Here is an 18,720-nt window from a genome sequence, read left to right on the forward strand (position 1 = left end):
CTCTTTGTACAATTTGAAAGTTTTAGATTTCGGTTTCTTAGAAAACGAAACAAAAACTAATTTTAGGCTGCTAGAGGCCGCGCCGATCGCGAAGCTGGTGGTGGTGGTGTATTTTTAGCGAATCTACTGAAGAAACCTTCATGTCCGCCTGTGCTCATCGGTGTTCGCGAAGTGGGGGCTATCTGCCAAAAAATGGAAGATGATACGTCGTCGTCGGGTCCCACAGCTAGGACTGTGGCCTTCAACGAGTATCTATACGACAGCCTAGACAATACTACCTTCGGTCAGCAGATATTCTCTACGAAAGACGGCATTTTCGATGACTCCAACGACGGCCAGAACGCTGCAGAGGACCTGGATATCTTTGGTGAAGAAGACCACGAAAACGAAAATGCGGGGTGAGCCTTGAATCTGAGCTACTGCTCTACCCTGTGACGATGTCGAAGTGCACGTGATGGCCCAGGGCATTGATGAACGGAGTATTGCTTCTGTGGTAACTTTCCTCTTGGAAGTTGGCGAGTGTTTTTACCCTAACATGGTTATCATCGCTCTCGAAAGTTGTGTTTTCCTCGAGTGATTTCGGCCTGCACTTATTTTCTTCCTGGGCGTCACGTCACGTCTAGAGATATGCCACACAACAGACTCAAATAAGCAGCTGCGGCGCGCTTCTCGAACACGATAACCCGGTCATCGGTCGAACCGCTTGAATGTCCCGGCGTTTGTCTGGCGGTAATGCATTCGTCTCGGTTTTGCCCACTTAGAAGGCTAATCTCAGGAACGTAGTGGTTGCCGCTAAGAAACCAGACCGCGAAACTTGATTACTGTGGCGGACGATTGTTCCGCGCAGGACGAATGTGACCTTTTTTTTTCCTTTGCGTTCTGACTTGCCGCTACGAAACGAAAGCCGATACCGCTTAGCAAGTACGACGCGACGTCATACGCCAAGAGCGGAATGCGCATTCGTCCTTGAACCTGTGGAATTTCATCGAAAACGTTTATGATCCGAGATGTTTTGAATACAGATACTATAGTTCAGTGCGATCAGCTGTCTTGCAGTCCCGTCACCCCCGCTTGTTTGAAAAGCGACTTGGCAGTGCGCCTGGTTATGCAACAGGCGGCCTTCGTCAGTGCATTTTTACCCACGTCTGAGGAAAGTGAAAATAGTTCCAGCACCACAATGATGTTGGACGCAAAAGGATTTGACAGAAGCGTTAGGACGCCGAAATATGCGCTCCTAGATCAGATTTCACTCGGCTTGATTACTGTTGAAACTACAATGCCCGTTTAGTTTTCTGCTGTAACTTTGTTGACCCCTATCCAACAATAAAATCTTCAATTCGCCATTTGCTGCATGTTTGACAACAGTGTCTCACTGCTTCAAAATAGTCTTGTTGAAACCACTGGGGCACACAGGTTTGCTGTAACTATGTAGGTTTCACCAGGGCATTTCGCTTGATGAATAAGCGCAGTAAGTAATTGTTCACATTTTGTGCTGTTCCAGCAGTGAGGACATGCACTTGAGGTCTCATTAATGTGTGGTGTGTTTGCGTTACCTAGGCTTCATCAAATACTCCTTCATCTGTACACCGATAACGCCACATTTATATGATCTAAGCAATTTTGTTTATACGCAACCTTTCCCCTTTGCTAATCTGATATAATAAAATTGCTGTCTCTCTATATATAGGATCACTTGCACGATATTGCTAGATTGCAATTTTGGAAAAGGATGGTCAAGCTACATAGGTATACTTATGAACAAGAAGAAAGGGGGTTAACTGAGGGGCCCGATATAGGTATACTTACGTAGCTCGGCCTTCCTCTTTAAAGATTGCAAGCTGACCTATAGAACAGTTTTCACAAATGTTTGCAAACGTTTGCAAAACTTGTGTTGGGTGCTATCTGCCAAAGACAACAATTTTACGCATGTGCCAGTGCACTGTTGAAAATCGTTCTACACATTCATGCAGACCTGATTTTAGCAGTTAGTGTCTATGAAGTTCTCTCTGTATTATGAAACTTGTGTTCTTTACTGTAGTGTTTTAAGCAAACTTGTCTTCTCTGCTTACCTGGGCACCCACACTGTCTGGTGACACACGAAATTTGTGACTTACTGCAAAACTTTTTTTAATTAGACATTTATCTAATATTAGTAAAATTCACAGTAAGTAAAACTCACACCTTATAGGCAGTGGGAGGCCTGATAGCAAATAAATTGCATGTTTTTGTTAAGCATAAAATGTGCATTGTAGGAGAGTACTTGTACATTTTGACAAATAATCGTGTCTGAACAATATAATTTCTAATATGTAAAGGTGTAAGCACCTGGATAAAGTCGCAAGTTGCCTTAAAGAAAAGGTGTTGACGGTGACAGCAGCTGTTGATTTATATAGTGAAAACATATGGGAATATACAGCTGTGAGCTGTGTGGCAGGGGAAGTCATCAGTTTGTAGTTGCATTTATGTTTGTAGCCTACAGTGCTTGCCAAGAAACTTCAACAACTTTTGTCCCACCTGTTATTTTGTGACTTTTATTGCTCAATATGGAAGGGTGAGATTGTCATCTGCATAGTAACATGTGGATTATGTTGCATTTAAAATTGCTGTTGGCATTTTATTATTAAGGTTAACAGGTGCACATTAGTGACTAAACATTGAAAATATGTTACTCAATCATTGTAAAATAAATATGAAAAAATCTCAAGCCATTGTTTTGTTCTGACGCTGTGCATTTGTAAAGCATTTCCAGAAAAGGTTTGTAATATGGTTTATTAAATGACCTTCATGTTTTTAAACAAGAACGCTATGATATTGCTTGCTCACAAGTCCACGGGCATAAAAGGCCAGCCGTTGTTCTTGTGAAGGCACTTCAATCAGTGCGCGCAGTAATCAGCAGCTTGGACGGCCTTGTTACCACAATAAAAACCTTAGTATAAATGGAAAAATACTTCATGTCTGCTTGTACTGAATGACAACCTGTTGGCAGCAGTAGAGAATCGTAGGCACATGTCTGTGTTATTGCACGGGAAAGGTGCGTTCAGGCATTTGGTTCCTTCAATCACAAAGGTTTCCCTTTATCTTATCTGGCATGTCTGGCTGGTTTGCAGGTATATTCAGCACACCATATCGGCTGACCAGATCTGTATGCAGATCAATCCAGGCAACAGCCCGATGCCAAAAAACCCAACCCACGCCACACTGACTATTCAGAGCCTGAACCAAGAGACTCGAAAACGTGAGATAAAGCGCTTTCGGTGCAACTATGAGGGCTGTAAGCGCACCTACAGCACGGCAGGCAACCTTAAAACACACCAGAAGACTCACACTGGTAGGTTCTTGCTTGCTACTGATCAGCTCTTATTCTGGTCTTATGATGTCAGGTGCAGTCAATCACAAAATTTTACGGAAGACGAGATTTGAGAAAAAGCTGAGTATCTGGGCAGCCACACAATGCAGTCCAGTATTTGCGTTTACAACCTCTACTAGTATATGTGAACAACATTGTGATGTTCGGTTTTACTGGCTACTGTTACAGGCTGCTTGGAAATTGAACATTTCCCGAGATCCTGTGGTCTGTAAACATTTGTGGTTGACTGCACATGCCTGGTGAATATATATTGTAATGTACTCATGACCAGAAAAGTTTTCAGAATGTATGTACTGCAGAAAGTTTCACATTCAAAACATGAAGCCTGAAAAAGTAGACACGTAAGCTAGTTACTGTTGATTTACAGAATGCATAATGTTAATTTTGCCAAAAAGAATATGCAGTGAAAAGGACAAGCAGTGACTTCAGCTGATGTTTTACTGAAAAAATGAAACCAGTCATACATCTACTGGATATAAAATTGTGCGTCTGCAATCAAGGTGTGATGGATTGCATTAATGTGAAGGAGAACCTCGCAAATCATTTGTCGCAGTCCTATTGCACACCTGTTTCAGGAAACAATCTTCTTGCAATGCAGACTAACAGGGAACGTTTTGAAGCGTTCTGCATAGGGTTAATTTGAAAGGAATGGGTACATCTCAGCAAACTTGTGAATGGAAATGGGGAAGTCTGAATACGTAGTTATTGCCAGTGCACAATTTTTTATGCAGTAGATGTATGACTAGTTTTATGCTTTGAGTAAAATGCTTGGTCCTTGTCGGGTCTTTCTTGTCCTGTGAGTCCTTACAAGTACTGTTGCCATGATGCGTTCTGTAAATGAAGCTTGTGTGTGCCAGCCCCACACTCATGTGTACACTGCACCAAAAGTTGCAGGATTTGTGCTTGGGCCACAACGTATGTGTGTTTTCTTGTGCATTGCATATTCTGAAGACATTTTTGGGAAGATGTACAGTACATGACAGCATCTAGCAAACAGAACAATGTCTTAATCTAAATTGCTTTTATTACTTTTTAACTCATAAGTTTTATGCAGTGTTCAAGATAAGCGGCGTTCTTGGGCCTGGTCCATGGATTGTGCATGATGTGATGGAAACTATAATATTTATTGACGATGAGCTGTTCATTAGAGGAAGGGCGTTTTGCTCAGTGGGCAACATTGCATATCGCCCATTGGTTGTATACATATCCGATAGCCGCTTTTATTGCTTTTTGTCTGTGGGACGTAAAATTGGTGGCTGCAGGAAATGATGCTCACTGGTGGCCATGTCACTAGTATTCTTGCATGTGAGGCTCCTCCATTTTCAGTAGCTTTGTTTACTTGATGATCTTCACATAGCATGAGTTGGCACATTTGTGTTCCTGCTCTTGAATAAGGTCATTTTGAGCACAGCTTTGGGAGATCATTTACTCTCTCTGAAGTTAACAAAAGGCAGATGTAGTTCAGAGTACGAAGCCGAAAATTTTCATTGTGTGCGTAACGCATTGGCGTCTCCCTGGCAGGCGAGTACACCTTCGTGTGCGCGCAAGAGGGCTGTGGCAAGGCTTTTCTCACCTCGTATAGCCTCAAGATCCACTTCCGGGTACACACGAATGAACGACCGTACGAATGCCACATCTCAGGCTGTGAAAAAACCTTCAACACTCTCTACAGGTGAGGCGATGGCACCCTTCTTATTTTTTTATTCTTCTGATTATGCTTTGAGTTGGTCTGTTAGCAGTTTACAAAGTGATTAGCAAGCTGTACTTTCAATTTAAAATGCAGGGTGAATCCTTTGGACAACATTGTGCACATGAGAAAGCAGACTCTGAGGAATACAAATGACAGTAGTTTACTTTTATATCACATACAGGTGGAGGGCTCCACAGGATTTTGTCGTACGGGGAATGCTTAATGCATCTGAACATACGAACATTTTTGCACTCCCTGACTGGCGTTGCTTCATTGGCCGGGAATCAAACCTGCAACCTTGTAATGCAACACCTGTACCGCTGCTGGAGCCAGTGATGCCAATTTTTTATCTGCCACTGCTTGCGCGTTATGAGACGTGTAAAAGCATATTCCATACAAATTCTAGCTTTTTTTTCAAATTCCCAACTGTTTAATTTTCCAACTGTAATTTCCAAATTAGCTGAGCTGGTCATGGCTAGACAATACCAGCTCACTTCTGGTGGTGGTAGATATTGGCACCAGCTCAGAAGCCTAGTCATTGTGATCATCAACATGGTGCAACATTTTCAGCAACTATAACAATGCTTTTTTCTACTGTGATAGGCTGAAGGCCCACCAGCGAATCCACACAGGAGAGACGTTCAACTGTGGCCAGGACGGCTGCGTGAAAATCTTCACCACCCTGAGCGACCTCAAGAAGCACACTCGGACTCACACTGGTGAAAAGCCTTACAGGTGATTGTTTGTGCCGCTTCTCTTTGTCACATGGGAACTTCGACCTTTGACGCATGTCATCCACCCACATAGCTTCAAACTCCTTGTGATGAGAGATTTCTTTATAAATTATCTGCAGTTTAATTAAGCTGAAGTTGTGTAAAGTACAGTTCAAATTAGAATTGTTATTATGCTCTGGTGAAGTGACCATTGGTTGTGCTGCAGCCATTGTGTCATAACTGTGGCTTTGTTCAAATAGTAGAGGCACATGTGTGCATGTAGGTTGGCATGTATGTATGTTTCAAGCATAGCATGTAACAGCTGTGCTCTTTTTTTCTTCCCAAGGTGTGACGCAGATGGGTGTGGGAAGTCATTTGCCGCTAGTCATCACTTGAAAACCCACATAAGGACCCACACAGGTAAGCTCACATTTTGTAAGATTCTTTTGTGCATTTCAACGTATCGGTGCCTGCTAAACTTTCTAGCTTTGTTGCTCTTTGTTGCTTTGTTATGACACTGCTGCAACCGCAAAAGAGATAACCAGTAGAGGTCACAAGTAAACTACTGCGACCTTTGACCCGTCATGCGACAAATCATTTGTTTTAGCGGTGATCTGAAATGAACAGGTGGTACACACTCCCAACAAAAAGAATACAGGCCTGCCATATCACTTTTGGCTTGTCGCTGTTGAGGTATGGCTAAGCAATGCATTCATCGCATTTTTTCCTAAGCATATAAGACAGCTGTATAGTTCAAGTTGATGAACTAAATGAGTGTAGCTTAATTATCATCAATTAAGTGAGCCTTGACCATTTGGCTAGCCAGTGTCTAAGTGTATCAAGTTGCTGAATAATTTTTCTTTGTGATGCCAACTGAGCAGGTTTTCCTAACAAGGAGCCCATATGAATGTTCTCTGCAGCTTCACGTTACATTTAGGAAAACTCAAAGTTTCTCATGTTGTTTAACTTAAACTTCATTGCAATTTTTTGGCTCCATTGCAAAAAATCTTCAGTTTCGTAAACACTCGTAAGGTCTGTCATCTCACTTGGCATTGCTCAGTCAGACTGCTGTTTCTTCTCAGCTTTATGTGCATGTACAAGAAAATACATGTCATTCTCCACCAACTATGAGGTTCCCAAGAAAACGCTTACTTCTTCTAGACTTGCTCAAGCCCTTCAGTGTCATAGACTGATGGTGGATGCTTCTCATTTCTGCTCCTCACTTTCTCATAAACGATGATGGAGCTGCACAGTTTTAACAAAAGAACAAAAGGAGAGTAAACATTAAATAACTCAAACTTGGGTAATTCAACGTTCTGGTTCTTTCAAGCAGATTAAAAATTTTAGTTGGCCTGATACTACTTAAATGCATGTTGAGGCCCTTTAACTTGGAGAGTTTGTTCGCTTTAGTTAAATAAAACTTCTTGGCTTTCTGGGGCAGAGCAATGTGGCCGAAAATGGCTAAATTGAAAGTTGTCATGTGGTACTGTATTAATATAGGTCATGCGATGTGAATATAGTTCACTCGTGCAAATGCTTGCATGATTGGCATTCATGCTTCTGGGTATGTTGATCAGTGTTGCTACGAGCCATAACTGCTTTGGGACATACCCTACTCTACTTTGGTTCACTTATAATTCTGGCGAATAAAAGAAAAGAAGCATGTGGTGCCTACGAATTGGTACCTAGGAAATAATGCAAATTGGCAGTATGTTCATTTGCACTACTGTCACGTAGGAAATTAATCGGTGCATGACAGATCACAAGCTAGTGTGACAATTTCTACTAGCTACATGTGTGACATTATCTTTGTTGGTGTGGCAGTTATGTTATGGTTTGTTCATGCTAACATTTGATAAATCAGGCAGTGTAGTGAGTGAGAAACTTAATTTATGCATTGGCTCCTCAGGGGAGAAGCCCTACCTCTGCACGCAGGATGGCTGTTTGAAAACATTCACGACGCAGTACAGCCTCAAGACTCACGTTGCAAGGCATGACCGGATACAGGGTGATGAGGTCTGTAATTTTCTTGTCTATTCAGCAATATTCTCGATGCAGTATGCTCTAGCAGCAGTAGAGATGAGTATTAAGCATTATAGTACATATTTCTATACTTTTAGAATATCAAGCAGATTTGTCTCACCGTGTGTAGAGGTTGGGTAAGCTAGAAAGAACATGAATACTATACTAAAAATAAGTGTCAACGCGACATTCAAATTTCCTCACCAGTTCCCTGTGAACTCATTGGTTTCAGGAAGGCCGGGCTGAGAATGCTTGCATTTGTTCTGAAAAACAGGACTGTATTGTGTTTGAAAATGAATGAAAGCTTAGTATGGCAACCTTTGGGGGTTTTTGTGCACAAAAAGGAGTATCTAAATCAGATTGAAAAACCTTGTGGCTAACGCCATTGCCACATTGTCATCATGAACACCATTGTTTGGTAGCAAAGTACAAAAAAATTTTTGGCTTTCATTTTTTCTGCCAACAAGTGAGGAATGGGCAGCATTCATTTTTCTCAGTATAATTGCAGTCATGGTTTTATTATGTAACCCACCAGTCTAGAGTTATAGTGTTTTTATTTGAAGCAATTTTGCTCCTATTTTCTTTTTCAATTTTCTTAGCACTGCGCAAACTGGTGAATGGTGTTGCCACAGTTGCTTCCCTGTTGCAATATTTTGGGGCCTGCAGGGTCAGGTGGTGACGTTTCACTTGGACGGCGTGGACGTCGACATCGATGACCCCTTAGAGGGGACTGCAGACTGTGAAGTGGACGATAGTACGGCCCACATGATTCTCAACACCATGGTGGGCACAACAGCAGCCGAGCCAAGTCCTGGCAACGGCGGACTAGTCAGCGTTCCCATTCAGGAAGTGGACGGCAGCAGCTCTGCCCTTCGAGGTAATCACTGTGGCCATTTCTCACACGCTGCATGGGGCTACATAGCACAGTTTTGTTAACTCTGTGCCATCGGGAATGCAATGATGTAAGGGTATGAAAGGGCACACCATATTTGTGCTTAATGTCAGTAACTTCAATGCAAGAGCATTATTTGCTGACCCACACTCAGTTTAGTCTGGCTGGCTAGGTATCTGTGAGCCTCAAAACAATGACCACGTAAAAAAGAAGAAAGCAAGAAATTGAACTCGGGCCTGGGGAGTGGCATGATAAGCGAGTACCGACCTTGGCGCAACGCTAACAGCTGACAGTGGGCGCGAAATTGTACGCATTACACTTCACCACACACTGTCTCATGATAGCTGTCTCGTGCACAATAGATGAAGTGAACAATGAAGTAATGGAGTTTGAACAGTGTGTGTGTTTGTGTGCGTGCGTGCGCACGTACGTACGTGCGTGCATGTGGGTGTGTCGTGTGAATGCTCTTGCATAACTTAGACAATCATTGTAGGTGGGTTCTGCTGGAATTTTTCTATTCCTGCTCTGAAATTAAAGTTCTTTGGGAGGATTCTTCAATTTGAACAGTGCAGCAAATTCCAGTGACTGAGGTTATGGCTTGGACATTTGCAGGAATCACTGTTTGAAGGCACATTGTGCTCGCTTTCATATCCATGTAGAGTTTACTGATTTGCCTGGAGGCTCTGGAGCTTTAAAGCTTAATTAATATTAATACTACATGGAAATGTGGTGCTTACGGCTGAATGCACCACAAGTATGATTGTTCAGACAAAATAGGAATGATGGGGGCAAGGCATGGATTTTTCAGAACTTTGCCCTTCAATCTTTGAACAAGTGGACTAGTCTGGAATCCTGCTACTCCAACTCTTTGCAACTCATCTCTCTCTGTCCTTTGCTTGTTCATTCAGCTGCAGAATTCTGCCAGAAAGAAGTTCACTTGGTGGGAAGTACAGTCATCTCTGTGCAAAAGCTGATTGTATTCTTCTTTTTTTTTCAACTCTGTGCAGCCTATGCCATGATACCCCTGGACATTGTGAGTAGTGGTTCCGGACAGAGTGATGCATCGCCTAAGGTTGCACAAGTGCTGCTGCCACGGACACTTACTGTTGACTTGGCGACGCAAGTGGGCAAGCCAGAAGCAACAGTGGCGGTAGATGACTTGGTGCCAGATGTGGAAGTCGTGATGCCTACGGTGGTGCCCACTGTGTTGCCGGCAACTGTTCACGTGGATGATCTGGACATCTTGGGCATCTCGGCATCAGAGGCAGACATATGCAACTGCCCGGACAAACAGGAATGCGAAAATGGGAACTGCAGAAATTGCCCCAGCAAAGTGGTCAGTGTCTGCTGTTCCCCGGACATTCTTGCCAACACTCAAGGTCAAGATGGTGTAGGTGTATCAAGAGCTGCTGCTGACGGTTTGACAGAACGTGCCGGCCATCGGGCTTGCTGCTTATAACACCGGCTTTTTTCGTTTGTGCTTCAGGTTCCCAGACTTAAAAAGACAAAAATCTTAAATCTAGTGCTGACAGTGAACATGTTTGCAGGATTTCTTGCCTTGCCTTAGAGGAGCTAGTAGGGTTTCCTGGCTGTACAGCACCAGTTCGGTTGACTGGCATCCTGCCAATTTTCATTAGGCAGTGATTGTTTCAAAGTAGGGCAAGGGTAATATTTCAGAGGATTTTTTGGGCCTAATGCTAGCGTTAATTGCTCTCCCCAACAATTGTACAACTGCTTTGTTGTGGTGCCTTCTTTGTGTAAGCCGAGGCAAGTACCTGCAGCATGTTGCAGGTACTGCAAGTACCTTGTGGTATAAGTGATAGAATGGTCCCATCCTATGGTTGATCATTTCCTGCCCACCCCTGTTTAGGGCGTGTACATTTTAAAAGACATAATTGTTAGTGAGCAGCAGCACTTACTCTGAGCAGGCACCTCTTAGGTAAAGGGCACACTGGGAAGTGAAAGCCAACTGCATTGGTAGGGTGTGGATTAGCGACCTGCAGGTTTTGTACTTTCTCCGAGTGAAGACTGCACATAACTGTCTTGTCTTGGCTAAAACAGTGTGGGCCCCCTTCATCTGTTTAATTGGCACGGTTGGAACCAGTTCAGAGCATTCACCGATTGAGCACTGACTTACTGAAAGAAGTGTGCTGTGTGCTCAATGTGCTCGTGACAGGGAATGAACTTAAGACTTCTGCTCAAATAAGTTTTTTTTTTAACAATAGATAGCACTTTTATTAACACTTCTTGTTATTGATTCTAGACTTGTGACCGAGTTCTTTTATAGTGCTGATGGCTTAGATTAATTTTTACGTAGTCACTTGTTTCGTGAAAATAATATAGCTCAGTACATTGGTATTCTGAGGTGCTGATTAACAAACGAGGCTTTTGGTTGAGGGTTGCGGCCACAAATAGATGAAGTTGTAGTTCCTCAACACACAGTCTTAGATTGGACAATGCTTCTTCATTAAGGTCCATATTCAACCACAGCTCTCTGGGCATTAGGATTTGTTTTTAGCATATTTTTTTTCTACTACTGTTCAGACGAATTGAGGTGAGTGTTGGGTGAGTGAACACTACATATCCAGCATGCTGTTTTCTACCTGCGAAATTTATTTGTATTTTCTTTTAGGTATGTTCTTTGTGCCTGCAACAATCATCTTTGGAGTGAAAGTAGTACCTTGAAATGGCCACTTTTATACAAAGCGATTTTTCTTGTGAAGCTAAAAGCTGTTCTTTCTGTTGCTCTTAAAGCTTTTAACTTTGTCACAAACATGCCCAAATTTTGAGCACAGCTTTTGCAGTGCGTCATGTTTACAAACTGTCCTTTCTTGGTTAGGGGGGAGGGGGGGGATTGTTTTAGAACCTTGAAAAAGAAACTTTAAGATTGGTTTTAACAAACAACTTTAAGAGCAGCTCGAAACAACATGCCAGAAGATGTCGCACTGCCGGACACTTTACCCTTTGCCGTACAAGCCAAGGTGTTTCACAGGAAGTAGGTATATCGTAGAGCAGTAGTTGATATCATTCCGAAGATAAATTCTTTTGACAGTGCTATGTATACAGAGTATTACAAAGTGTATAAAGCTACACATAGTGTTGTTGAAAGGGAAAAGTACTAGAATATGACTCATGTGATAACCGAGTCAATTGTGAAGAGCATTTGCAAGTGTAGCTAAGCTGAGCAGTGCCGCCTGAGCGATGTGCAGTGTCAGCATCCTACTAGTACGTCCCACTGTGATAGTGGATGGGTCCCATTCTTGGTAATCTGTTGTTACTGATCACTAGCTAAATCTTTAACTATCAAGTGCTTGTGTTGAAAGGCCTTAGTCACTTTTTTTAATGCACTATAGTTGTTTTAAAGATGCTGGTGTGACAGAAAAAAAAAGACAGCGTTGTGTGCTTTAACACTGTTAAGTTACTTCATGTATTTTGATCACGTCTTCACTCTTTGGACCCTGGGATTTGCAATCTGGCTTCTTACGAACTCTGGCACACAGTGCGGCAGTCCTTGAAGATTGCTTGAAACAGTATGAAAATCTGATTCATTATGTATTTGCCATGCAGAATCTTGCAGTGTGCTGCAGTAATGTGTTTGTAAGCTTTGGACAGCATTACTTTAGTTAATCAAGACTGCTAATTGGGCTAGTTGTAATGTTGGATTCATGGTTATGAAAATTCAGTGCCAAACACAAGGGACAAAGAAGGAAGTTTAGAAAGTGCATTATTTCGGTTACTTGACTTATCGAGCTTTCTACACTGAAGATCAAGCATGCCTTCTCAATGCACATTGAGAAACGTTATGAGGTATGCAAAATTTGCTATGATATGCACTGAATTGAGTTTCCTGATGTTACCGCTGGAGAGAAATGTGGTGCTAGTGTCCCAAAATGACGGCCATTACAGCATAGATTGATTCACTTATCCTGTAGGGCGTGAAGTGTCCTTGCTGCTTTTTATAACTTTATTGAAGCAAATTCCTCGCTGCATATTTGTTGTATGGGAGTGATAAACCTCGTTTAGGTGCAAAATGCTACTACATTTGAGGAAAATGAGTAACAACGCTGGATGGACACTGGGATGTGACTGAGACAGACAGAGCGCCAACTTTCAACCAACATTTTATCGCGCACACAGCAATATATACAGGACAGGCCCTTGAATAGGCAGGAAGGAGAGAACATATAAATGGAATATATATTCAGAAAGATATTAATGATTGATAATGTGAAACTCACACAACTAAATGGTCGCCATCATCCGTGTGCAAGATGCGCGAGTTACTTCGTGAGGAGCAATACCAAAGCCACACTCATGCACATATTGCCTTTCTTGTCGATGCAAAAGGCCTGATATATCTCAGGTGCACATTGGTTACCATAGCACCTTAGTATTTTGCATTTGTCAAACAATGCACGGCTAGGTGGCTGCCAACACACCCTTTCATTAAATGTTCTCTGAGGCGGTTATTAATACAACAGCCAGTGTGGCTGATAGGGAGTGACCGCGGTTCTTGCATACGAGCATTCCTCTTTTTGATTGTTGCATGTGTCACGCCTTAGCTGTTCTAAGTCAAAACATTCAGCAATGGAGGACAGCAAATTTCCCATGTAGCCTGCCAGGAGTTGATGTGTTTTGTTCCTGCATGAAGAAACTAGAACTAATTACTGAATTTCCCAATAATAACAAACTTAGGTTCCTTGACCTTGAACTGTTTTTATCTGACCATTCGTGCAGGCAGTATGCCCTCCGCTCCAAGAAGAGCCTCCTACCTTACATCTCGGCGCATTTCAAACTTGTGAAGCATGCTATTGCCAAATGTTGTCTAGGGGCTGCCTTGTTGAGGTTGTGCTTTCACACAATGCGCTGCAGTTTTAATTCCCAGTTTCTCACACTGCAAATGGAAGGCTACCTGGACAATTTACTCTCCACCATTGCCGAATGTCTTTTAGCAGATTTAAAACAGCCAAGGCGTGACCAATACAACAACCAAAAAGAGTAAAGTTTGCATTCCCTATTTGCACCAAGTGGCTCATCATATAAAAAAAGGTAGCGCATAAAGCAGGCATTAGGATTGTTTTCTCAGCAACAAACAAGTTCTCCAGTATGTGCCCAAAAGTGAATAGGGTAAACACGGGGCTTCACACCTGTAATATGAAACACACAAAAAAGCCTGTTGATTGCTGCCACAATGTAGCATACGAGATCCCCCTCTCGTGCGGTTGTTGCTACATCGGCCAAACTGGCCATTTTACTAATGACCACCTCAGAGAACATTCAAATTTAATGAAGGGGTGTGTCGGCAGCCACCTAGCTGTGCGTAGCTTTGAGTGTGGTTGTCGTACATTGTTTGACAAATGCAAAATATTACTAGGGTGACCAGCGTACACCCGAGATATACGAGGCCTTTAGCATCGACAGGAAAGGCGATATGTGCGTGAGTGTGCCTTTGGTATCACTCCTCACGAAGGAACACGTGCATCTTGCACGTGGATGATGGCAACCGTTTAGTTGTGTTGTTTTCACATTATCCATCATTGCTATCTTTCTGACGATGTATTCCTACTATATGTTCTCCTCTCCCTCCTGCCTACTCAAGCCCCTGTATATATTGCTGTGTGTGCAATAATACAGTGAAAGCTCGTTAATTCGAACTTCAATAATTCGAATTTATGGATAATTCGAACTGTACGATTTGGTCCGGCCAAGCTCCACAGAAGTGTATGTATAAAAAAGTCCGTTAATTTGAACGCGAGAAGGTTCCCTCACGGATAATTCGAACTACGCTTGCCTGGCACACGGCCAGAGAAACGCGCCTACTGCCTACACACAAGGCTGTATTGCCTCCGAAACGGAGAGAACGGCGAGAGAAGGCAAAATTGGAAAAAAATCTAACCGACGCGGGGCCAGCCAGAAAGCAGCGGCGGCTGCCGCCTCTCCATTCTACGTAACCTCCGAGACTTCATGCCCGTTGCGAATCTCGGAGGCTTTGCAAATCTTGTACAGCTGCTAATGTTGTGCGGAGATGGCACGGCAAGCGCCATCGTAACACAGCGAATCAAGTACGTTGCAGCTGCGCTTGCAATCAAGAACCAACGAATCAGGGCCTTCGCCACCTTCACATGTTCAGCGTCTTTGTCTCGGTAGTCTTCATCGGTTGTGCACGTCTGTTTTCAGCTTAGGAGGTATCGGCCATCGCAATTCATTGTGATGGTGTTAAGCCTCGGCTAACGTTCGTTTCGGTGGACATCGGTAGTGTGGCACAGTCGGACCCAGAGCTTCGATTTCAAGATTGCGTGTGCCCGCGGCACACGCCATCACTTTCTGACACGCCAAATTTCTGACATGCCCTACTGCTTCCAAATCGCAGTGTACTGTTGCTCTCCTTCACTTTCGTTAGTTCGAACTTTCGTTAATTCGAACTGGAGCGGCTACCCCTTGAGGTTCGAATTAACGAGCTTTTACTGTATATTCGTTGAAAGTCGATGCTTTGTCTGTCTCAGCCGCGTCTTGCTGTCCACTGCTGTTACTCATTGAAGACATGTACCAACCAGCCGAAGTTAGCACGTTATTGCTACTATATTTGACTGTTATCTGTATCTGAATGTTGCAGAGAACTAGACTGTTCTGCATATGAAAAAAAAATTCTTCATGGTAATTGTTGCATATTTAATATCATTAATATTTAGTGGCATGCATATTATTGATATTGCTTATTTATTTGTTCAAAGTTATGTCATAAAACAAATATTTTGCAAGCTTTTATGTTCAACATACTCCAGATAGAAAAATAATTTCAGCTGCATTTGCAAATTATTCTGCTATAATAAAAAAATAAAAGAAAGCACTGATTTCACAAGTGGAGGCCGAGAAGCCAGAAAAAGACATGAAAACAAAAGACAGGAGCAGTGCTCGTTTGACGTTCACCAGCTTGCAGGTACCGCATGAAATGACGGTACCTGCTTGGGCACACTTAATTTTTCATTGATAAAGTTGAACTACATCATATCGTAAAGGAGCCACAGACTGAGCTTAGCAAGTTTTGAAAACTATTGCTGCGCTGCACCTGCTCAAGTACGGAAAAATACATTGAACATCGCAATGTTACTCATGTACCAGTGCTGGAATTTAGCCGCTAAGTGGGGGGAGGGAAAGAACTTTAGTGTTCGTTTTTTCTCCTAGTAATCGCCTTTTTCCCATAAACTTAACGAATAATAGAGATTAGAAAGTATTTAATTGTCTAAATTGACTAAGTGTTTCTTTTTAGTGTCCATAGAGGAATTGTGAGGAAAGCACACTGCACTATGGAACCTCAGAGACCAATAACGAGGTTTTTATAACAAAGTTGTATCAATCAGAACGTAAGAAAAATCTATGTAGTTGAATTCATCATACCTGCCAGGTTAAACGATTGCACCGCCACATTTTCTCCAAGTGGTCTCAATATGAAACTGTGGTGTACAGAAAATGAAAAGGTGCCTGCAGCTTTGTGGGAGAAGCACAATACAGCAGTTCGCTTTAAAAACTGCATATTAACACCATACATGCCACTGCTACCTCTAGTTTCATGAAACCAAAGAAAGGTAGAGAATTAACTGCTTGAGATTATACGTGCAAGATGTTCATTGCAGTGTGCAATTCTTTAAACAGTGACATATCTACCACTCACAGCAGCAGCGGAAACTGAAAGGTTAATATTTCAGCATCTGTACACCTTGTGAAGGGTCATTGGGGCAAATATTAGGCTAATGTGGGTTGGTAGGTTACATGTTTGGAAAGCCAACTGAGTGGTTTTTAGCAGAGCTGCTTGGTACATTTGAATTGACGTGAGAGATGGCTGGCAGTGCCACTGACTCCATCTTACCGTAATGCCATGGATTGTTCCAGCATCTGGCCAAGTCTAGTTGGATGTTTATCAGTGAGGCAGGATTGCACTGGCATTTCACGATAAGTTAAAAACCGAGGCAAGCAACACATTTAGCAAGTATTGTGTGGTGGCCTTTTTGGTGCGACCAAAAAGCGGCACCTAGCACAAAAGCTCGAGATGAGGACATGAAAGAAAGGCCACTTGCTTGCGTCTTTGTTTCGAGGGTCTTGTACTAAACACCAGTGCCTACTAGAGTTCGGAATATTACGAAACTAGAATCAGGCATGTAATGCTGGTGGAAAGTTAGTCTCCTCTTTCTGCCCTAATAAGCTATTGTCTCAAAACCAATGGAAAAGGGGATGTGAAAGAGGTAATATCGTTAGTGTAGCCTATTTTGATGCTTCACTTTAAGTGGTCTTTGAGGGACAGAATTTATGCCACCACTGAAGGTACAGCAACAAATAGCTGCATTACAAAGAAATTTTTTTTTACAATGCGTGTTTTGGGCATTTTATTGAATTTTTCCGCAGAATTTGTTGATGCTACCTCACAATGTGGGAGCACAGCACCTTTGTGTAGGGTTTTTTAACCTGCCGAGGGGAATAGTAGATGGAAGAGGATGGGAATAACTGAAGCAAGGCAGGATTCCTGCCCTACACTGACATGTGAATGACACATCAACATTTTTGCTAGGTGACCTCTTGTCACACTGTCTTCATTTTCTTAGTGACGGCGTCGTCCTCTGGTGCAAGGAAAAAAAGAAATGTGTGGAACTGTAGGTAGATCTAATATTTGCCTTTAGTGTCTCATTAAAGAGCAGCAGTGTAGGATGACCTGTGCAAGAATAATCTGAAATGTAAATGGAGTGTTGTGTATACCAAGCCAGCAACATTGCACACTGTGCTGTTGTGTTCCATGTGATAATCTCATAACACTTGCAGGGAGAGTGAAAAGTAGCTTCTTGTGCTCTTGGTGATGTGGATGACTCGGCATTAGATGCTGCTCAAAGTGCTGGCACTGTGAGACAGCTTCATTCATCTACTGGGCAGCTCAAAGGTGTTAATGAACAAGTTCCTCTAAAGCTTGCTTATTATGGGCACCTCATATTCACATGAACTGTCGTGGAGGCGCAGGAGTTTGTGACAAGATTCATGGGCTTTGGTTTGCCACATGCACGTAATTTCTTAGCTTTTACAGAAATGCTATGCTGCCGCTCTGAGTCAAACACACTGAAGCTCCTTTATAATTTGTGGTTGCCGAACAAAAATGTGATCATTACAAGTGCCAACTGCAGTGCAAGGATTCAAAATGCTTTGTTTTGCAAGCTTTGGAATCACTGTGTTCACCACTTGAGTTTGTAACAGAAGCAGTAGGGTATATACTGTCATTTATCTGCCACACTACATCTGTGACATCCCGCCCAAATTACTACAGCAGCTATGCACTTAGGGTCAAGGCGTGTTTCATCATGCTTGATAGAACTGATGATGCAATATGTACATAAAAGGTGTGCCCTGTGGGCACCTTATCCACAGATTGCCTTTTTTTAATGTTTGCATGTTGTTCTATGTGACCGAGTGATGTTGGAGTGCATTATGAAAAGAAAACCTACACGAGATGAAATAAACCAGAAAATCTCTATGAATTTTAGATCCTGTCTGCATCTTGAAGCTGAAGGGGGAAAAAAGTGGGTGGGGTGAATGGGGCTCCTGAGGGCATCTTTCTATGAAAAAATGAGTTTCCACATGATTTATGCCATTTGTAAACTTCGTGCTACAGGGGATGCCACTTTTATCCTTTCATGATTGCGTGATCACTCCAATGCCTTTGAGTAGATGCTCAAGAACCTGGTAACGAAATTCTTGTTCAGAGAATCGCTAAGGGTGTTACTGAAGCGCAATGACCACTCTGGTGCTGTCCTCCATTTAGCAGAGTCGAGGCAGAGCTTTGAGTTAATTGAATTATGGGGCTCAACATTCCGAAACTGCATAGTGGGTTATAAGGGACGCCATAGTGCATTGCTTTATGATTAATTGTGACAACCTGGGGTTCTTCAATGTGCACCCCAAAACATGGTACATAAATTACATTTACCAGCATTGGAGTGTGGCCACAGCAATCGGAAATTGTAAGTGTGACCTTATGTTTAGCAGCAGAACTTCATAGCCA

At 42.6% G+C, this 18,720-nt stretch overlaps 1 protein-coding gene across 2 annotated transcripts; it reads left to right on the plus strand.

The window, feature by feature from the left end:
- Positions 1 to 75: 75 nt before the first annotated feature.
- MTF-1 (Metal response element-binding Transcription Factor-1) lies at positions 76 to 18,196 on the plus strand. 2 transcript variants are annotated; one of them, XM_065437573.2, is made up of 8 exons: positions 76 to 398; positions 3,108 to 3,328; positions 4,889 to 5,039; positions 5,661 to 5,792; positions 6,117 to 6,190; positions 7,680 to 7,786; positions 8,459 to 8,669; positions 9,692 to 18,196. In XM_065437573.2, exons 1-8 carry the CDS (start codon positions 193 to 195, stop codon positions 10,141 to 10,143), a joined length of 1,554 nt encoding a protein of 517 aa, XP_065293645.1. In that variant the 5' UTR covers positions 76 to 192; the 3' UTR covers positions 10,144 to 18,196. The 2 variants fall into 2 exon arrangements, with proteins under 2 accessions (XP_065293645.1, XP_065293646.1); XM_065437574.2 differs by lacking the exon at positions 76 to 398 and adding an exon at positions 419 to 729.
- The last annotated feature ends 524 nt before the right edge of the window (positions 18,197 to 18,720 follow it).

Source organism: Dermacentor albipictus, chromosome 5 (assembly GCF_038994185.2).
Source record: "Dermacentor albipictus isolate Rhodes 1998 colony chromosome 5, USDA_Dalb.pri_finalv2, whole genome shotgun sequence".
Classification (NCBI taxonomy): domain Eukaryota; kingdom Metazoa; phylum Arthropoda; class Arachnida; order Ixodida; family Ixodidae; genus Dermacentor; species Dermacentor albipictus.

Coding starts and splice junctions, on each gene's coding strand:
- MTF-1 (XM_065437573.2), top strand. CDS start 193: ATGGAAGATGATACGTCGTCGTCGGGTCCCACAGCTAGGACTGTGGCC. Junction 399..3,107: donor CACGAAAACGAAAATGCGGG/GTGAGCCTTGAA, acceptor GCTGGTTTGCAG/GTATATTCAGCACACCATAT. Junction 5,793..6,116: donor ACTGGTGAAAAGCCTTACAG/GTGATTGTTTGT, acceptor TTTCTTCCCAAG/GTGTGACGCAGATGGGTGTG.